Source organism: Euwallacea fornicatus, chromosome 21 (assembly GCF_040115645.1).
Source record: "Euwallacea fornicatus isolate EFF26 chromosome 21, ASM4011564v1, whole genome shotgun sequence".
In the NCBI taxonomy this organism is placed as follows: Eukaryota; Metazoa; Arthropoda; class Insecta; order Coleoptera; family Curculionidae; genus Euwallacea; species Euwallacea fornicatus.
The window spans coordinates 831,724-848,970 of NC_089561.1; the positions used below are offsets into that span (position 1 = coordinate 831,724).

At 41.3% G+C, this 17,247-nt stretch overlaps 1 protein-coding gene across 1 annotated transcript; it reads left to right on the top strand.

The window, feature by feature from the left end:
- Positions 1-15,157: 15,157 nt before the first annotated feature.
- LOC136345806 (mesoderm induction early response protein 1-like) lies at positions 15,158-17,037 on the top strand. Its single transcript, XM_066294413.1, has 2 exons — positions 15,158-15,506; positions 15,652-17,037. Exon 2 carries the CDS (start codon positions 15,696-15,698, stop codon positions 16,614-16,616), a length of 921 nt encoding a protein of 306 aa, XP_066150510.1. The 5' UTR covers positions 15,158-15,506; positions 15,652-15,695; the 3' UTR covers positions 16,617-17,037.
- The last annotated feature ends 210 nt before the right edge of the window (positions 17,038-17,247 follow it).

Here is a 17,247-nt window from a genome sequence, read left to right on the forward strand (position 1 = left end):
ACTAAATGCGCTTGTGCATGTAAATATTTGTGAATGTATTATTTATTAGAACTGCCAACACCCATCACATGATCAACCCATTTCTCGGATCGAATAGATATATACTTTTTTAAAGAATGAGCATTCTTCGACATCATCGGCGGAGCATGATCGGTCCAGCCGCATTGTACCTAAAAAAGTTTGCAATCCAGGAAAGAGTTAAGTAACGTTTGATTACGTTACCATCGTCCTAATCTGCAAACCAGCCCGTAACAATTCCATAAGGCCTTTCGGAACAAATCCTCAGGCAAACAACGTAATCAAAATAGTAATGTTGAATAGATCAACTTATGAGCGATTACACGTTCAACTATGACGGAATAAAGCGAATGGGTTTAGGAATATTTGCTTTAGATAAGAGATTGTGTCGAAACGCCCATCAGATCTGGCACCGAAGTTTGGCAAACCTACAACGGTAATCCCGAAATCAGTTTTGATAGAAAGCGATGGGGAGATTGGTGGCAGATAAGCTGGATTAAGACAATGGAATATGGCGATGGTACGGGAATTTCAGACGAGAAGGGAAATTACGACTTCCGCAAATTTTGGCAGTCCCGGGGCAGCAACTTCTGCCTCAAAGATATCTCAAATCGACCGGTTTCGAGGAGTTCATTAAGGCCGTTAAACGGGTTAAAGATATCTATTCCAATTTCGGAGATACCGACTGTCCTGAGACAGGCCTTGGGGAGTTCGAAATTGCGGTTTGAGTTGATAGAAAGACAGAGGCGCGCAGATTACGCAATTATCCATGGTTTTAAATACTAGAAAGGCAGAGACGCAATGGTCGTCCCGTTATCCCCCGCCACGCGACCCTTAAAAGAAAATTTTAATTCAAATAACAGAATTAAAAGGCCTCAAGGTGCGTTTCCGAGGCTTCAAAACTTCAATTGAGGTGCCCTGGTCGATTTGAGGATTCGTATCAGACGTTTAAGGGAATATTTGAGGTTTCAGTAAAAGACTATTCTTATATACAGAGCGAGGTTGGTTAATAAAATTACCCATTCCGATAGACAAAGCTGCAGGAGTCGGAAGCAAGAGAAGTCAGATCCGCAATCTCCAAAAATGACAAGATTCTGAGTCACTTTCCTTAAGATTTCCTTGCATAATTCCGAAGATGACTCCGAAGTAGAACACATCGTCGGTATATAAGATGACAAGTCATTGGGCCCTTTGAGACCTCCCTATCATTTTGGTCCTAAGGGACTCAGAGCCGAAAAACTTCAGAGCGAGAAGGAATTTTCTAGTAAATCGGCAGGATTCCGGAATGAATAATTTGTAGGAGTTTTTAGGAGTTCGGTGGGTTAGGTAAATATGGTAAAAACACGTTTTCGGCCCATTGGGTATCGATGGAATCGACGGCTTACGGCACTTGCGATACACCGCTGGTCGAATGAACAGCAGAATGCAATTTTTGCTACGAAACATATTCTAAAGCGGTTCCAGTTGGAAATTGCTGTATAGAGACTCGTCATACATGGCGTTTGAAAATTTTAACGCAAAAGTCTCTCGAGGCAATCCACGCATTGGGCAAGCTGCGTTTTCATCCATTTCCATTATGAAACGCGACTTCCTAGATCGACAGACCGATATCATTTCTAGACGGTTTTAAGGGACAACTCCTCCAGGGCCCCAAAAACGACAAACCCTTCGGGAATGCGTGCGTGCCTCGCTTTTCTTGTCTATTATCCTTTCTAACGTCTATCAAGGGCGAAAACGTGAAAAACACATTTAAATGCAACATTCGGGGCCTCGTCCGCGGCGGGGCGCCGCCCCTGAAGACTCATGACACTGACACCTCTGTCACGGCCCTTGGTTGCCACTTCTTGTAATTCTACCTGAAAGCGATTGACCGGAAACTTGTTTTTCTCTATTTACCTGTGCTGCTTATCTTGACATCTCTTTTTCAATCACTGGAACATGTTCCGTTCTTCTTGGTTTATTTTGTGTTGGTATAGAGAAGCCACTCAGTCACTGTTTGTTTGTTTTGTTTGGGGACCTTCATTCGACCATTACATTTTGAATTTTTCGATGACGAACACGGTACATCAATGCAAAATACTGGCGTCCATTCGAGTCAAACAACTTAAGTAGGAAATATTAAGATTATCATCGATGATCGTTGGGCTATTGACACCGTTTCCATTGAGGAGCTTTTTCCTTCGTCATTGTTCCTATCTGGTCTTTGATCAGTAAACGACCTACCTTGGGCAGTTGTCGCCGCTTTTCTCGATCAAACGACAGAAACGTATTTTAATGATATGTTAATTATTATTGGTGGAGTTCATTAATAATTGACGCTTTCTGAGCTTCAGCTTAGATAAGCGGGTTTTGTCAACACTTCTTGATAGGTTATTAATTTTCAATTTATTAACAGTCATCCATAAACGCTTTAGGTAGGTCGAAGGAGTGGGTTTGGCAATTTTTAATTTTGCCAGTGAGGCTGTTAATTTCGCTTTTGGGTTCTCGCGAACCCGAAGAACCGACCGCCGTGACAACGGAGAGGAGAACAATCCGGCCCAGAAAACCGTATTTGAGAATTTCGATTGTGAGAAAGCGAGAAAATGAACGAGGAATCGGTGCAGAGACGGGCTCGAGAAATATGAGTTGAAAACTAAGACATTAACGTGCGAAACAGGCACGATTGCAGGGGAGAAAAATCACCGAAAAGCGAAAACTGACAATTATGAACGTAGTCGAGTCGAGATCACGTGATGAGAAACACACATTTTTTTTTAGTCCGGCTTTGACTTGGGGTGCTACAAATTTAGCGCAGCAAAACATGTTTTTTTAACAGAGACACTCTGTATGTTCGGGTGTCACCACATAGGAATCTTTTCGTATTACACATTTCTCGATCTACCTCTATCGCTTTTTGGGATTTTAAGGCATTAAAACATTATCGATGGTTGGAATTTCCTTCTTCCAGTCCGGTCGCGCGAAAATCGATTTTCTGAGCGGAGCTCTCTGTAGATTTAGGCGCCAGCGTTACGTAGAATAACGTTACGTCAGTGCACGACCTCGTGGCCATTTACCTCTGTGGCTTTTGGAAAAAGGGCTTGATCGAGCAATTTACCGCTCGCCATCAAACCTCCGACTAACAAACCGATGAAAAACGAATTTATCCGAGACACTCCTGCGATGTTTCCGCTCGCGCATGGGTTTTTAACGGCCACCCCGTATGGCACACGTTCCTCCTCAAACACACCAACCACTCTAGCACGACGAACTCCCATCTTTCCCCCGCGTAATCCCCATCAAACCCGTCTGTTTGGGGTCGACTATGTCGACTAATCAGAAAAGGCTTAAAGTCACAGTAATGAGGATGAAATTTTGCATGTAGCCAACGATTATGGGGCCTCATAGAGTGCACGACGTGTGGTATAATCCCATTAGACCTGTCAGGCTCACACAAGGAATGTTTCCAAACATTCACTAACTTCTGTCAATCATCATCATCATCATCTCAGATGAATCATAGAAAAACGTTTACCTGAAAGTGGCTTTTGTAATGTGTTTAGGTTTTAGTTGAATTTATAATCACAGGTCTTCGTGCTGTTGTTAGGGGCTTTCGTTCAGTTTGAGTTAACGAACAAAAGGGGTGATGCTATATTACGTGTGCACATTCCCGGTAGAGATGAAGTTTGCGGGTAAACCTCCGGAGACTCCGAAAGTTGGCAGAAACATCTTTCTGAGCCGAACTTGCAGAGAACAACAACTCGGTGGATGTCACTTGTCAGCCCTTTACTTTCGATTTCAATTATTGTCGAATGGGGCCCTCCAGGGACGCGTCTTCCATCTTTCCTTCGTGCACCTGATGCTCACTTAAAACGGACATTCTCGCTCTAGTTTTTAGTCTCGCACAAAAGAATCGTGTAACGGTACATGTTTCTCAATTATGATCTAATGTGATTCGTTCTCACTCACATAAGTAACATTCCAGCGAGGAATAATTCTCGAAAGGCATCTGATTCGTGGCATTCAGTATTTTCTGTCGCGATCTCCCGCTGATCTTTATAGTTTCTTAATTTAATTAGATGATCTGATAAAGACGTCCGATGTCCATCTGTCCGTCCGACTGCCTGTCCATTTGTCGGAGTTATTAGCAGGTCCTGCTATTAATCAACTGCAAAGACATCCGACATACTGGACGTGACTGGGAACGGAAGGGTTTTCGGGCTTGATTAAGAGATGTAGCGGGATTACTGTCGGCTGAAGATTCACGTTGTTCGTTATTGGGTTTCCGTACATGTCCTGGGAAAAAGTCGCTTTTTGTTGAGTAATAGTGATAGGACAAGTATATTGCCTGACTAAGCTGGATTTCCCTTTAAGTCGAAAGAGACGGTGAGCTGCGACGTTGGAATCACGGAAAATCGACTTGACCGGAGTCAGGAGGAACACCCTCTACCACACAACTCCCTACCAGGTGGCCAGTTAGTTAGTGTCACCACACTTATCGGTCGTCACGACACGCGACATCCCTTTGACCTGGGTCTATATAGCTATTTGAAAATATACAGGGCGTTTTGATTGAAAGGCTTCAACTTCGGGCAATCGAACAAAGGGAAGCTGAGATAAACAGGCACGTCTGACTTGTGCTTATAAATCTCTCAGTGTCCCCAAAATCGACGGAGACAAACGGCGGCCGGGGCAAGGGAAAAGTTCTTCTGTGTCGGAGCAACAGCTTTATTCAAAAATATACAGGACGTTCCTATAAAAAAAAAACTTAAATTTTACCCCGATAAACAATGCGCGAGAACAGAAACCCTGGGCTTTTGCCTGCAAATGCCCCAAAAACCTCAAAAATCGATAGAGATAGACATAGGGCGACGTAATAAGAAAACGTTCCTCTGTACTGGTACAATACGGGGTGTTTCTGAATAGATGGTAAAAAATTTAATGGGCGAAGCCTCAGCCAAATTTAAGACGAAAAAGGGTTTATATAACAGGGTGTGTCCTAAATTTAGGGGGCTATTCTCCGAGTAATTTTAAGAGTTTTTTGTCCTTTGACGATTTTAGGAAAAACGCTTTGTCCCTAGACACAAGGCCATAGATGTTTATTGACATTTTTTTGTTAAGTTTTTGTTAAAATGAGCCAAAATAAGCACTGAATCGTGAAAAACAATACCAGTAAACTCGTTGAACGTCATTTAACTTGAAGACTTTTCCAAATTTTCCACTTTTAACCTTTTTTTATATCATGAATGCCAAAACGACTGACGTGAATTTTATGTATGGACTTGCCGATGGAAATTCGTTACGGTCAAGGCAATTTTACAATGAACGATGTCCGAATCGTAATGTGTCCAATCGAGAGACGTTCGAGAGAATTCATCTACGTCTTCGTGAAACAGGTGCATTAAAAGGAAGTGGAGGTGCAGGAAGGCCAGTGACAGTGAGAACGGCAAAATTGGGCAAGAACGTGTTAAATATAATGGGGGAAAATCCAGGTATTTCTACTAGAAAAATTGGAAGGGCTCTGGATGTTAGCAATAAGACTGCGTGGAAAGTTTTGAGGGAAAATTTGTTGTTCCCGTATCACATATCACGCGTTCAGCCTCTTCTTCCTACAGATTTTCTCTTGAAGATTGCATTTCATCAATGGGTTTTGCACACTTGCAAATTGCGCCACTACTGTCGTTGATTCTTTTTGCCGATGAAGCAAAGTTTTCGAGAAATGCAATGAGACATTTTCATAACAATCATACATGGGCCGAATAAAATCCACACAAAGTACTAGACGTTAATTTCCAACAACAATTTTCGTTAAACGTTTGGGTTAGAATTGTGGGTGATGGGTTAATTGGACCAATACTTCTATCAGAAAGACTTACAGGCGCAGTTTATCGTAGCTCTTTTGAACAATCGCTTGCTGATTTCCTTATAGATGTATCAGGGGCAACCAGAAATGCAATGTGGTTTATGCACGATGGAGCACCAGCGCATTTTAGTAGAATTGCTCGCGAATTTTTAATGGAATCATATGGAGATGCCGAATTGGTCGCGGTGAACCTCACTTATGGCCAGCTAGATCCCCAGATTTGAACCCGTTGGACCACTTCCTATGGGGTCATTTAAAATCATTAGTTCACACTAATCCGGTGGGAAACTTGGAAGATTTGAGAAATCGCATGGGTGCAATTCGATAGACAAGAATCCTGGTATTTTTGAAAGAGTTCGGTTGTCAATGAGGAGAAGATTGGAAGCATGCGGCCAAGCTGACGGCAGTCATTACGAACAACTATTGCAGCTTTTCATAAATGTCAGAAAAACATTTAGCACCTCGAATCTAGGGATAAAAGAATTTTTTCGGCTTCGATCTACAGGGTGCTAAAAACAGTCATTTTTTTGTTTTTTTTTCTTATTACTTGTATATTTTTTATCCGTTCTTGCTGAAAATTTGTACGTATCATACGCCGAGTGTTTTCTACTAACGTAAATTTCGGTCTTTGATTTCAAATACGGGGTGATGCGAATTGATAGGCCCCGAGCTCTCATTTATCACTTTTTTTCTGTTAATATTTTGGCTATTTTAAGCAAGTTTCCGAAATCCGCATTGAGTTTTCTCACTTTTTAGTCTCTTGCGAAATTTCGCTTAAATCGATGGTTTAGGTAATATTTCCGATATTAGTCGAGGGTGTTCGCATCAATCAATTTAAATAATTAAGTAGCACTTAGCGAAGTTGGCCATGATTTTTTGATGCATTTGTTCGCTGTCAAGTTTGACAACTGTCGACTGTTAGCTGTCTGAAAGTGTTAAAAATAAAGGTGTTTTGGCAGCGTTTGAAAAAACACAAAAGTGCTTTTTAACACCCTGTAGATCGAAGCCGAAGCGTTTTTGGACATGGCTTTACATGAACCTTCCGTCTTAAATTTGGCTCAGAACTCAGCCATTGAATTTTTTACCGTTTACTCAGAACCACCCGGTATATTTGCTAAAAATATACGGGGCGTTTCGTTGAAACAACGCGAATGTCTCACCACTCGAGGATCCGCAACTGAATTAAGTAGAAACTTACTGCTTTTGCCCGCAAATCCCTCGATATCTCCAAAACCGATGGAAATAGAGAGAAGAGAGTGTAATAGTAAAAGGTCCCTCTGCATTGGTACAGCATAATTACGCAAAAGCATACCGGGTGTCTCGCCGAAAAAGACCATAATTCACATCTAATATTTTCCTTCGGTGCAGTTTCCGCAGAATTGCGTTTCTCATGTTCTTAAGGCCCTACTTTTCGCAGGGCTCTTTTCATGGAGCGTTTAAATTTGAAGAAGGTCAAAGCTCTGAACATAGAAACGTAAAGAGGCAGGATCAGACGCAAAATTATCCGACCAGCAGTTATGTCCATCTGTTAGTACGAATACGTTACCCAGAAGCCCGCCATAGGTGCTCATAGGCCTTTCACGCTGCGTGCGACACAACCTCTTATCCGGATTGTTTTAAATCGCGCATGCCCGCTAAGGGCCCGATCTCGATCTCTCATCTTTATCGCGTTATCAATTAATTAAATAACAGTTTAAACTCATTCATCGTTACTCTCAGCACTGATTATGAGCGATTATCTCACCCAATTTACCCCTTTTCAACCCGAACATGACGTGACATCGGTCGACTTTAAAGAGATTACGAAACCCTGAGATTAGGGGTGGTGACGCCCTTATCAGGGGATTAAATTCTAAGGCTATCTTTATCTGATATAAAGAGGTTTGTAGTATTTGGTATTGAGGTGTAGCTTTCTACTTGCTAGATATCGAGCCAGTTTTCAACAGGTTGTCAACTAGATTATTAATTTCCTCCTGAAGCGGCACAGATATTTACTTTTATCTATATCTTCGGCACTTGAAATTGAAACAAAATTGTTTACTCTCTGAATTACTAAAGTGTGAAAACAACATAATGAAAGTGTATAGCGGCTGTCAGCGACTCTTATCTGAGAAGATGTAATTTATCATTTGGAAAATAAAAACAAACGGTATTAATCTCGCGTCTAATCCATTAGGAGTTTATAAGAAATGTGCTATAAATTGCGAAAAGCGAAATGGAGAAAGTTTAATTCAGGTTTCGGTGATGATTTAGGTGAACTCAATGATTTGCAAGCTGGTTCCTGAGGCACATTGTAAATCAGGTCGTTCGAGTTCAGTTTGAGCCGTTTTCAGTCTCCGTTTGTCGCGGGATAGCTCAAAGATTTCTCCCAAAAGTTTGGTACAAAGCTCCGTTTGCTCTCATGAGCTTGTCCGCATTAGTGATGCGCCCGCCAAGACCAAGGCCAGATCAATACGATCTCGATCGCGCCCGCATTCACACCTGATCTCGTAAAATCCAACCAGTTTTGGTCTTGCAGATCGATTAAGTGTTTTTCAGGCTGCGTCGCTCACAGTTACGTTTCAGATAAGTCCGGCATTTCTCTACAAACGTGCAAAGTAACACAATGGAGATGTTACGGCGAGCGACGGTACCCTGCGAAATAATTTTTAAAAAATATGCCAAGACCCTCGAAAAAGGCGCCATTTTCCATATACAGGGCGGCAGAGTTTCACATTCGGACACGTCTCACTTAATGCAAAACGTCAAATGTCAGAACAAATTAAAATGGCTGAAATTCCGCCGTGGCTGCTGGCAAGATCTGAGTTTGCACCAACATATTGGTGCAGGTGAAAAAATAATAAATTTCGAAACTGTAACTCAAAGGAATGCGTGGGAAAAACGCAAAATATTCGGAAAAAAAGAATGTGGAACTTTGCCGCCCTGTACGTTTTTCGTCGCCGGTTTATTACCATTATTACCTTGCAGCGAACTATCGCCCCTTCAAATGTCTCCGTGAAGTTGTCACACCCCGTATACTCGGTAGCCAGGGTCGGGCTTTGCAAGTTTAACGCCCTGGATGAAATTGTTAGCCGCCATCCCTCTACTCGCAAGAAAAACCGCCTACCGTGAAGGCCCGCAGGCCATGGGCCGTCATCCAACCTCGCCCCCCATAAGGTCGTTATCTCCGTTGGTTTTTATGGTGTAGATTGTAGCATACTGCTAACTTTTTCCTTGTTTTACACTGCTTGGTTCAGTCAAAACCGTTCGTCTCCGGCTTAACGATTCTTATATTTTCCCGCTTCAGGGTTGTTTCCCTAGTGGCGAGGGTTGTAATGACGTTGAGCAAATTGCGTTGTTGCATTCTTGCCGTTTTTGTTCTTATTGCCGCCTTGGCTGGTGCTTCCTTGCTGTAAGGGTAATCGGTAGCCTTAGTTCGCTCCAATATGCTGCTCTTCTTCCATGGGTCCCAGTTAGGGAAGAAGTTGGAGCAGAATTGGGCCGCCACCCCCTTACCTTGTTTCGGGCTTTTGAACGCCATCCTGGGAGGTTGGGAACTCGTGCTAGTTCCCAGGACTCGTGCTCCTCAATATTTATCGCCAGAATGGCGAAAAACTTGTTAAATTCTTTTTTAATTTTATGGACCCGAAACGATTTCACGCCTTAGCCGGCAAGAGGCTGCCGCAGGATTCCAAGCGAATTATACTTAAACAGGATGATCCCGAAGGTTGGAATTATGGTTTCACCAGCGAATAGGGCTTCAGAAAGTAATTTTTTCGTTTCTTTGGTGTGTTTTCGAAATATCAACATCAACGGAGATACAGGGTGTCAAAGTTTTATTAAAAAAAAAAAATTATTAATCATTGCCAAACTACTTGAGATTGTTAAATAAAATTTTGACACTCTGTATCTACATTGACGCTGATATTTCTAAGAAGCACGAAAGGAAAAAAAACGAATTTTCTTCACCCCTATTCACTGGCGAAACGATAACTCCAACTTTGGCATCACCCTGTATAATGTAATTTAAAGGAATGTTCTTAATTTTAACCAATCAAGTAGCAGTTTTGAACTCGGGAACGAGTTTTTCAATTTCAGGTCCAGTAAATCATTGCAAAAGAATGCTGGCCCCAGGCTGGAGCTCGGGGGGGGCATGTATGATCTCAATTTGCTGCCATTCGAGATAAGCCTTAAGCGATCAGTCAGGTAGGATTTTATCGAACATTTTTTTGTTCAGATTTCCCACAATTACGTCTCACGATCGTTCTGGTAATCTATGCCAACCTCTCTCAATGATCCAGAAAGAGTACACATGGCATCCCCCCTTTATTTCTTTGGTAAATGCGACCCCAATAATCGTAAAATATGACGTCATAATGACATCTAATGTGTTATATGTGCCGGCACATGATTCGTCCCTGACGTCAAAATAACGTCACTGGAGCAGTGATGGTTCCACTCGTTCAGTAAAGAGGGACAAATTTTCATTGCGTAATTCTGCTCAGAAATATTTACGACGGACTCGATCCATCGAAAAATTGAAGGATAATTTCACTTGTCATTCCTTTCGAGTATACTTTTTCATCAAGAAGTACCGAATTCCAACTGCTTCGTCACCAAATGAATTTGAACGGTGATGATGCGGACTATTCAAGCGAAGTCCAAGAGACCCCTCATTAGCAAATCCTCGAGTTCCTTAGAATTCAAAGTCACGTTGTCTGCAAACATAATTTCACGGACGGCAAAAACCTTTGAAAAACGCCACAGAACACGATTCAGTTACGCCGCTGGAAATCGCTGACGATTTTACACGATTTAGATGTGTAGGATAAGAGATAAATATCCATTTTGGGCTGGGAAAATAGTCATTGTGTGGAGAACCTCTTCCACGTCTATGGATTGTCAGATTTAGTACCAAGCCACGTGGAAGCCTTCCTCTGAACAAGGTGCACTTAAGTCACTGGAAATCTCTGGTGATCATTTTCAAACCCAACTCAATATTCGCACATAATCCTGGAACTCCGGTGGTGTTGAGATGAGAGAGTGTTGTTTAGATCGGTGACGCAATTAGCTCTCTATTGTGACGAGGAATGTTGGCGCGGATGTCTCTGCCGAGTCCATTGAGGAGGGAATACTCAGGTCGACAAGGAAACTTATCTCCAGCTTCAGGTGTTCTGAGCCAACCAATGCAAAGGGACAAAATTTAGGTGTTCGAGTTATTCGTATTTAAAGGAGAGGAAATCGGGCAATCTCCACCGCCGAAAGCGGCCAAATTCTCCATCGGGATGGAATCCGACAGAAAAGCAGGAAAGACAGGACACTCCTCCCGTACGCCTGGAAGGTACTCCCGTGGGTGAATGCATATCCTGCATAACGCTTATGCCTAAATATGGTTCATGCATAGACTCAGCCCCCTCTCTGCACAGTTTAATTTTCTGGACATGTCCTCGGACAGATCTGGCTTTAAACACTATGCAGGCATCTCAGACGTATGACCTCACGAAAACGATAAGTCCGAGAATTGAGTTCCCACATACTGATGCTTTCCATTAAATTGGCAACAGGGGCTGTTTTCTTCTTTTCAGGATCGGTTCAAAAAGAACGCGGGCGTACTAATGGGCACTGACGGCCGGTGATGGATGAGAGGGGTACAAGAAGACAGGGGTGCTGGACCCCAAAAATATTCGATTGCCATTGTATTGGTGCTAGGGCAAACAAATTTTAATGCAGTGTGCAGACGATGTCTTTATTACCGGGATTGAAATTCTCCAAACCCGGAGATTGACGACCCGATTCCCCGAGCTGTTTCAATCAAGAGCTCTTTCCCCTTTTTGCAGGCCTTCGAGATGTCTAAAAACCAGCCAGTCTAAAACCGCAAAATACCCTGTCACTCTTCATGCAGATTACCACTAATCCACCCCGTATCCGCACACAAAATGGCGCCCCTCGGCCTGAAGTAATTTAATAAAAAGGCAAATTGAGAAGTGATGTGTACATTATACGCTCCAGGGGGGCTCCTATAATAACATACTCTTGTAAGCATAATGCGTGGATATGGGGGTTTGTGCATATCCCACCGACTTGAGAATACTTTTAAGAAAATCGATTTTTATATATAATCTACCCCACAATGGGTCGATAATAATCTGTCAGCTCACTCTCGTCCCTAAACTATAAGATCAGTTGGTATTTGAACAAATTACGCAATCAAACATTGTCTTAAAGCCGGATAAGATTTATGATATTTGCTCGGCAGTTTATAAATTCTGGAAGAGAATAAGGCCAATAAATTAAAAACTTGTGAAACGAACACATTGAATCGATAATCTCTCCAAAGCCAATGGTTCAATTTCCCACTGTTAGTGTAAGCAAACCCGTAGATTTGTCAGGCCATAAATAAGTCTATTTACCATAAGAGTACAGCGTGCTGTATCTGTGACAAGCTGACAACATAATCCGCCGTTAAATACGATGATCCCTACGAGCTACCTTATAAGACCCTGTATTAAGATAACTTGCATCCGTTGGGTTTGTTTTCTAAAGATATTTACATCAACGTCTATGCTAATGCCATGAGCTATATTTATACCACCGACCATAATTTTTTTTCATAATTACCAAAAAACCACACAATATATACAGGGTGCTCTTGCGGGCCATACGGAGAGCGCCACACATTAGCAACTAACAATTTTTTTTTTTTTTATTAAAAAACCCGTGGACAGCAGTGGGGTAAATGTCCTCTGAAACGGGAAAGAAAAAAGTCAGATTATGTCAAGTCGGGCGACTTTGGAGGCCATTCGATTAAAGGCTCGATTCCTCTTATCCACCGATTCTCGAAATATTCCTTCGGCCATTCCTCGTGAGTGGTGCGTTACGCTTGTCCTTCCAATTAAAACTCTAAAAATAAAATGCATTGAACGAAGAGGTGGCCTATCCAACCCTAGAGGAGGCGACCTTTAGGTTCCTTTTAGGGTGTGAATCTAGCCTAAGCTATTTCTGAGATTAACGCCTTAAAAATGAGCCAAAATTCCGTCAACCTTTTTGGTAGCAGTTTAAAAGACTCCTACCAATTCTCTGGTTGCATCTCTTGTCGCAAGAGCACGACAAGACGCCAAAAAGGCGCATAAATTCAAATTTGCCTCATATCTTCAGTTATTAGTGGCACACACAGTCTCTAATCGGGTTGAATTTTGGTATTTGTAACGTCGCATTTTATGGGTTGCTTCGTCAGACGAAATAAATAAACAAAAAAAAATCTCTTTTCTTGCTTTACATTCCAAATCAAGCTCGTCAAAATCGGACCGTAAATTCAAACTTACTGGCACTTAGCTGATGGCCTGCGCCGTTTTTATGTGGGTCGCACTGTATATACGACACATTTATCAGATATTGTTGCAGGACAGCTGTGAGATATGGAAATGCATCTCGAGACATTTCCATTTTGTTGATTGTGTCTATTCAGACTTCGACAGGCCAATGACGGAGCACCGTGGGCCCTTTTCACGAATTCGGGAATTTCGCCCAGAGACCTTTTGGGAGGGTCGACCAGAGTCGAATCGAGCACAATAGAGACGTTGCTTTGTGCCCCATACATCAGGGGATTTTTTGCGCTTTTGTGCCCTTTAAGTCTGAACCGGATTGGATTCGGGAAGAATGAGAGATTTGAATGTGATATGGCTCTGATAAGTCAATAAAACGGCCCATGAGTTATGTCGCTGGAAAGTGGGAGATGTGAGAAACGTGCAGCCTAGAACTGGGTATCAGGAGAGTGGATGAAGGGATCGAAGGAATACAGGAATTTTTGTACAGGAGAAATTTTCTTTATCGCGTTTTCGCATTTGTGGTCTTCGCGACAGTTTTCTCAGTAAATAGGGGCTGCTGTTACAACTCAATATATTAGAAAAAAATCTTGTATCTTCCTCGTTCTGCGGTGTACGTGCAATTGGACAATCGATTTGCCTGCTGTAACTATCCGTAGGCGGATCATTTAAAACTTTTTTGGCAAGTACCAATAGTCGCGTTACAGCTGTACGTGGGATCCCGACTTCCCCGCATCTTCCCGTTTTAATGCCCATTCAATTTGTCTAGTCTCAGCAGCGCTACATCAAATCCTAGGGACCGGTTAGTTTTTATTAAAAATCCCGATAGAATTAGGTGTTAAGTACATCTGGAGCGACGTAAGCCCCGTTCTCATGAGGCAGCAGAAAGGTTTTGGAGAAGACGTGGCCGATCCATCACCGCTTGTCAGAGCCGGCTACTTTCCTGTGCTCTTTGTGTGTCCTCCTCCCTCTCGTTTCATTTTCCTGTTTACTTTTATAATGCCAATTATTTCCTTGTATATTATTCCATCAAAGAGGATTTTTTCCTAAGAAATATAGGTCGCAGCACGGTTGATCGATTGCTTGGGGTGTGTGTGTGTATGTGTGTGCTAGTCCGGGAGCTGACATATTATTAAACACAGAATGTCGCATTTTCGGACTTTTGCACACGAACCAAAATTTTCGATTTAGCTTCGTTCAGGTCATTTCTTAATTCGGAATGTTGTAAAGTAATTTTATCGCACGCTGCAAAATAATGAAAGCATCACGCTTGGTCTCAGAGTGCCGACTGCTTCTGTGCTTCTTTCGATCAGTTAAGGGAGATAAGGAAAATTTTGTAAAAAGTCCTAAGTCAGCCTCTCAGTCAAACTTTCGAGCAAAACAGGGTAGATAAAGGATCATTTTAGGCCAGTATAAATCTCAGTTCGTTCCTTTATTTAGTTAAAAGTCAATTGGTAGAGTACACCTAAATATATCCAAAAAATCGCTCAAAATTTTCCAAAGTGAAAACTTCAGGTTCTCTAACTGGCGTACCTTAAATGGTACTTAATTTTCCTTCTAAACATAGAGTTCTAAATGCTTTTGTACGATATTAATATTTATCTATATGTTAACGTACATGTGGTGCCATCTCTCAATGAGCCTACAACTTTTTAACTCCTACCTACACAGTATACTTTACTTTCAAATCATAACTAGTCAAGAACTGCGTTACATACTGCATAGAGAGCGCAAGTATACGAAAAACAAATGAAGTTCAATACAGGTATATTCTTGACGTTGCCAGATTGTCACATTAGGAGTTTCCGCATGGGAAAATGGACATTTTCTTAGCTTTATACAGGGAGAAAATACTTTGCGTGTCTCTAATTGATGTTTGTTATTGATATAAATTGACTTGATTCCTTAGTTTTTCAAGTGCTTTGAGTTTGACAAGAAAATCAAAAAAAGGGTTCGAGGCAGCTGGCAATCGCGCTGCACCAATAAATATCTGTTTTGACATAAGCGTTGATGTTTTGGAAACCATCTTGTTTGTTTTCCTGATTGTTGTAGTTGTGTCGTGTACTGATTTCCATTAAATAATTTGGGATGAAATTCTATACACCTATCGGTCAAAATTAACAGAGAAAGTTTATTAGCTTCATTAAATCGATTATTGAGTTCATCTAAAGTCACTGCAAATAATATTATTCTTTGACCTCAATAAAGCAAAGATCTGATCTTCCTGGCAAGGTGGTCTTAGTCGAACTTAACAGAATTTCTCAAATTTACGAGTAGCTCCACAAATTTTCTTTATTTTTGGTTTATTTTGGACTGAAAAGAGAGTTACTACAAGGGAATTAAAGTTGGTAAGTGCATGTGTCTGAAGTAGAGAATCCATAATATAGATAAGAAAGGGAGGGCTCCTAGTAAGGTTGGGTGAAAAACTAATTTTATAAACAATTAAAAATTAGCATTCAGTGTTGATAGATAGTTTTTTCCATTTGTTTCTAGGCAGCCAAACAACCCAAAATGTCTCCAATCTAAACCTGCATAAAATGGAAGTTTATCGAACATCCATAGCGATAAACTCGAGAAGCGGTTACATAAAAGCGAAATCATCTGTAAGCCATTTGACCACCAACTTCGAGGACGGTCCTGGATTTGAAGAAGGCGACTCAAGCTCCAGCTCTAATATGTCCAGTCCTACTTATTCGTCCAAACTATTCTATGCTTCTGAGAACCAGGAGAATGACAATCCTAAAAGATATGATGAAAAGTATCCAGATGCATCTCGATTGCTCCGATCCAAAGTAATTGAAGAGGATGAGGATCGGTTCCATTTGAAACATGCACCTGAAGAAGTAACTCCAATGATAATGAAGACCATTATGGTAGGAGGAGATTATCAGGCTGCAATTCCTGATGGTTTATCTCATTACGGTGACGCTCTCCCTTATGAAAATGATGATAAGTTGCTGTGGGATCCTTCACCAGTATCATCAACTGAGGTGGAGAACTACCTTAAACAAGCTGCAGCAATGTGCAAAACATCCCTCCCAACTGGTAAGCATTTGAGAGATTGCGAGCCAGCTTTACATCTTCTTCAGCAATGCGGACATAACACAGAGGAGGCGTTAAGACGACTCCAGATCAACAAGCACCTCTATGAGGAAGAAACCATGCAAATTTGGTCAGAGGAGGAGTGCAGGAACTTTGAAGCTGGTATAAGGTTGTTTGGGAAAAACTTCTGGATGACCCAACAAAACAAGGTTAGAACTCGATCGGTGGGCGAGTTGGTGCAATTTTATTATCTGTGGAAAAAGACTGAGAGACATGATATGTTTGCGAATAAGATCAGGTTGGAGAAGAAGAAGTATGTTCTGCATCCAGGGGTGACTGACTTTATGGATCGGTTCTTGGAAGAATCCAGCGATTTCCGAGACAGGAGCTCCTCGCCAAATGTTGTCAATCCATAAATTCCAGTATTCTTGTTGAGATGAATAATGGCAGCTAAAGTTGTTGTCAAGTTCATATGGAAAATCATTATATGTATCTTATAACAGTTTAGATACAGCATTAACACTATTTATGCAATACTTATATATAAAGTTACAATAATAGTTATTATTTTAAGTAATTTACTGGATCTCAAATTATTATAAGATGATTTTAATTTGTTATTTACATACAGTTTTTGTACGAATTCGGTACAACTTCAGCTGATGTTATCTATTTCTAGACTGGATCGAATATTTGATCATGAATCAAAATTTCAGTGCCACGCTTTTTTAATTTATTTTCAGTATTTTTTATTTATATATAAATATTACTGATGTATTACAGCTACATTGATAGTGCCTAGAGACTATGTAAATAAAGGGTGAAATATTCTGGGTATATTGATCTTTATTGTCTAGATCCTTTTTCTCTTCAGACAATATATTTAAAGATACCTTGAGCCATCGGAAATCAACATAAATGATAAGATCGAAGTATCAGCTATATATCAGCATGCCGTTCTTTGTGGTGCTACTCAATTTTTTCATACTGGTGGCGCCACCTAAACACTACGCACCGCACTAGCTGTTAAACGTGAATCATTTTCTT

Bases quoted from the DNA above. Each gene is read 5' to 3' on its own strand.
- LOC136345806 (XM_066294413.1), top strand. From the start codon at position 15,696: ATGGAAGTTTATCGAACATCCATAGCGATAAACTCGAGAAGCGGTTAC.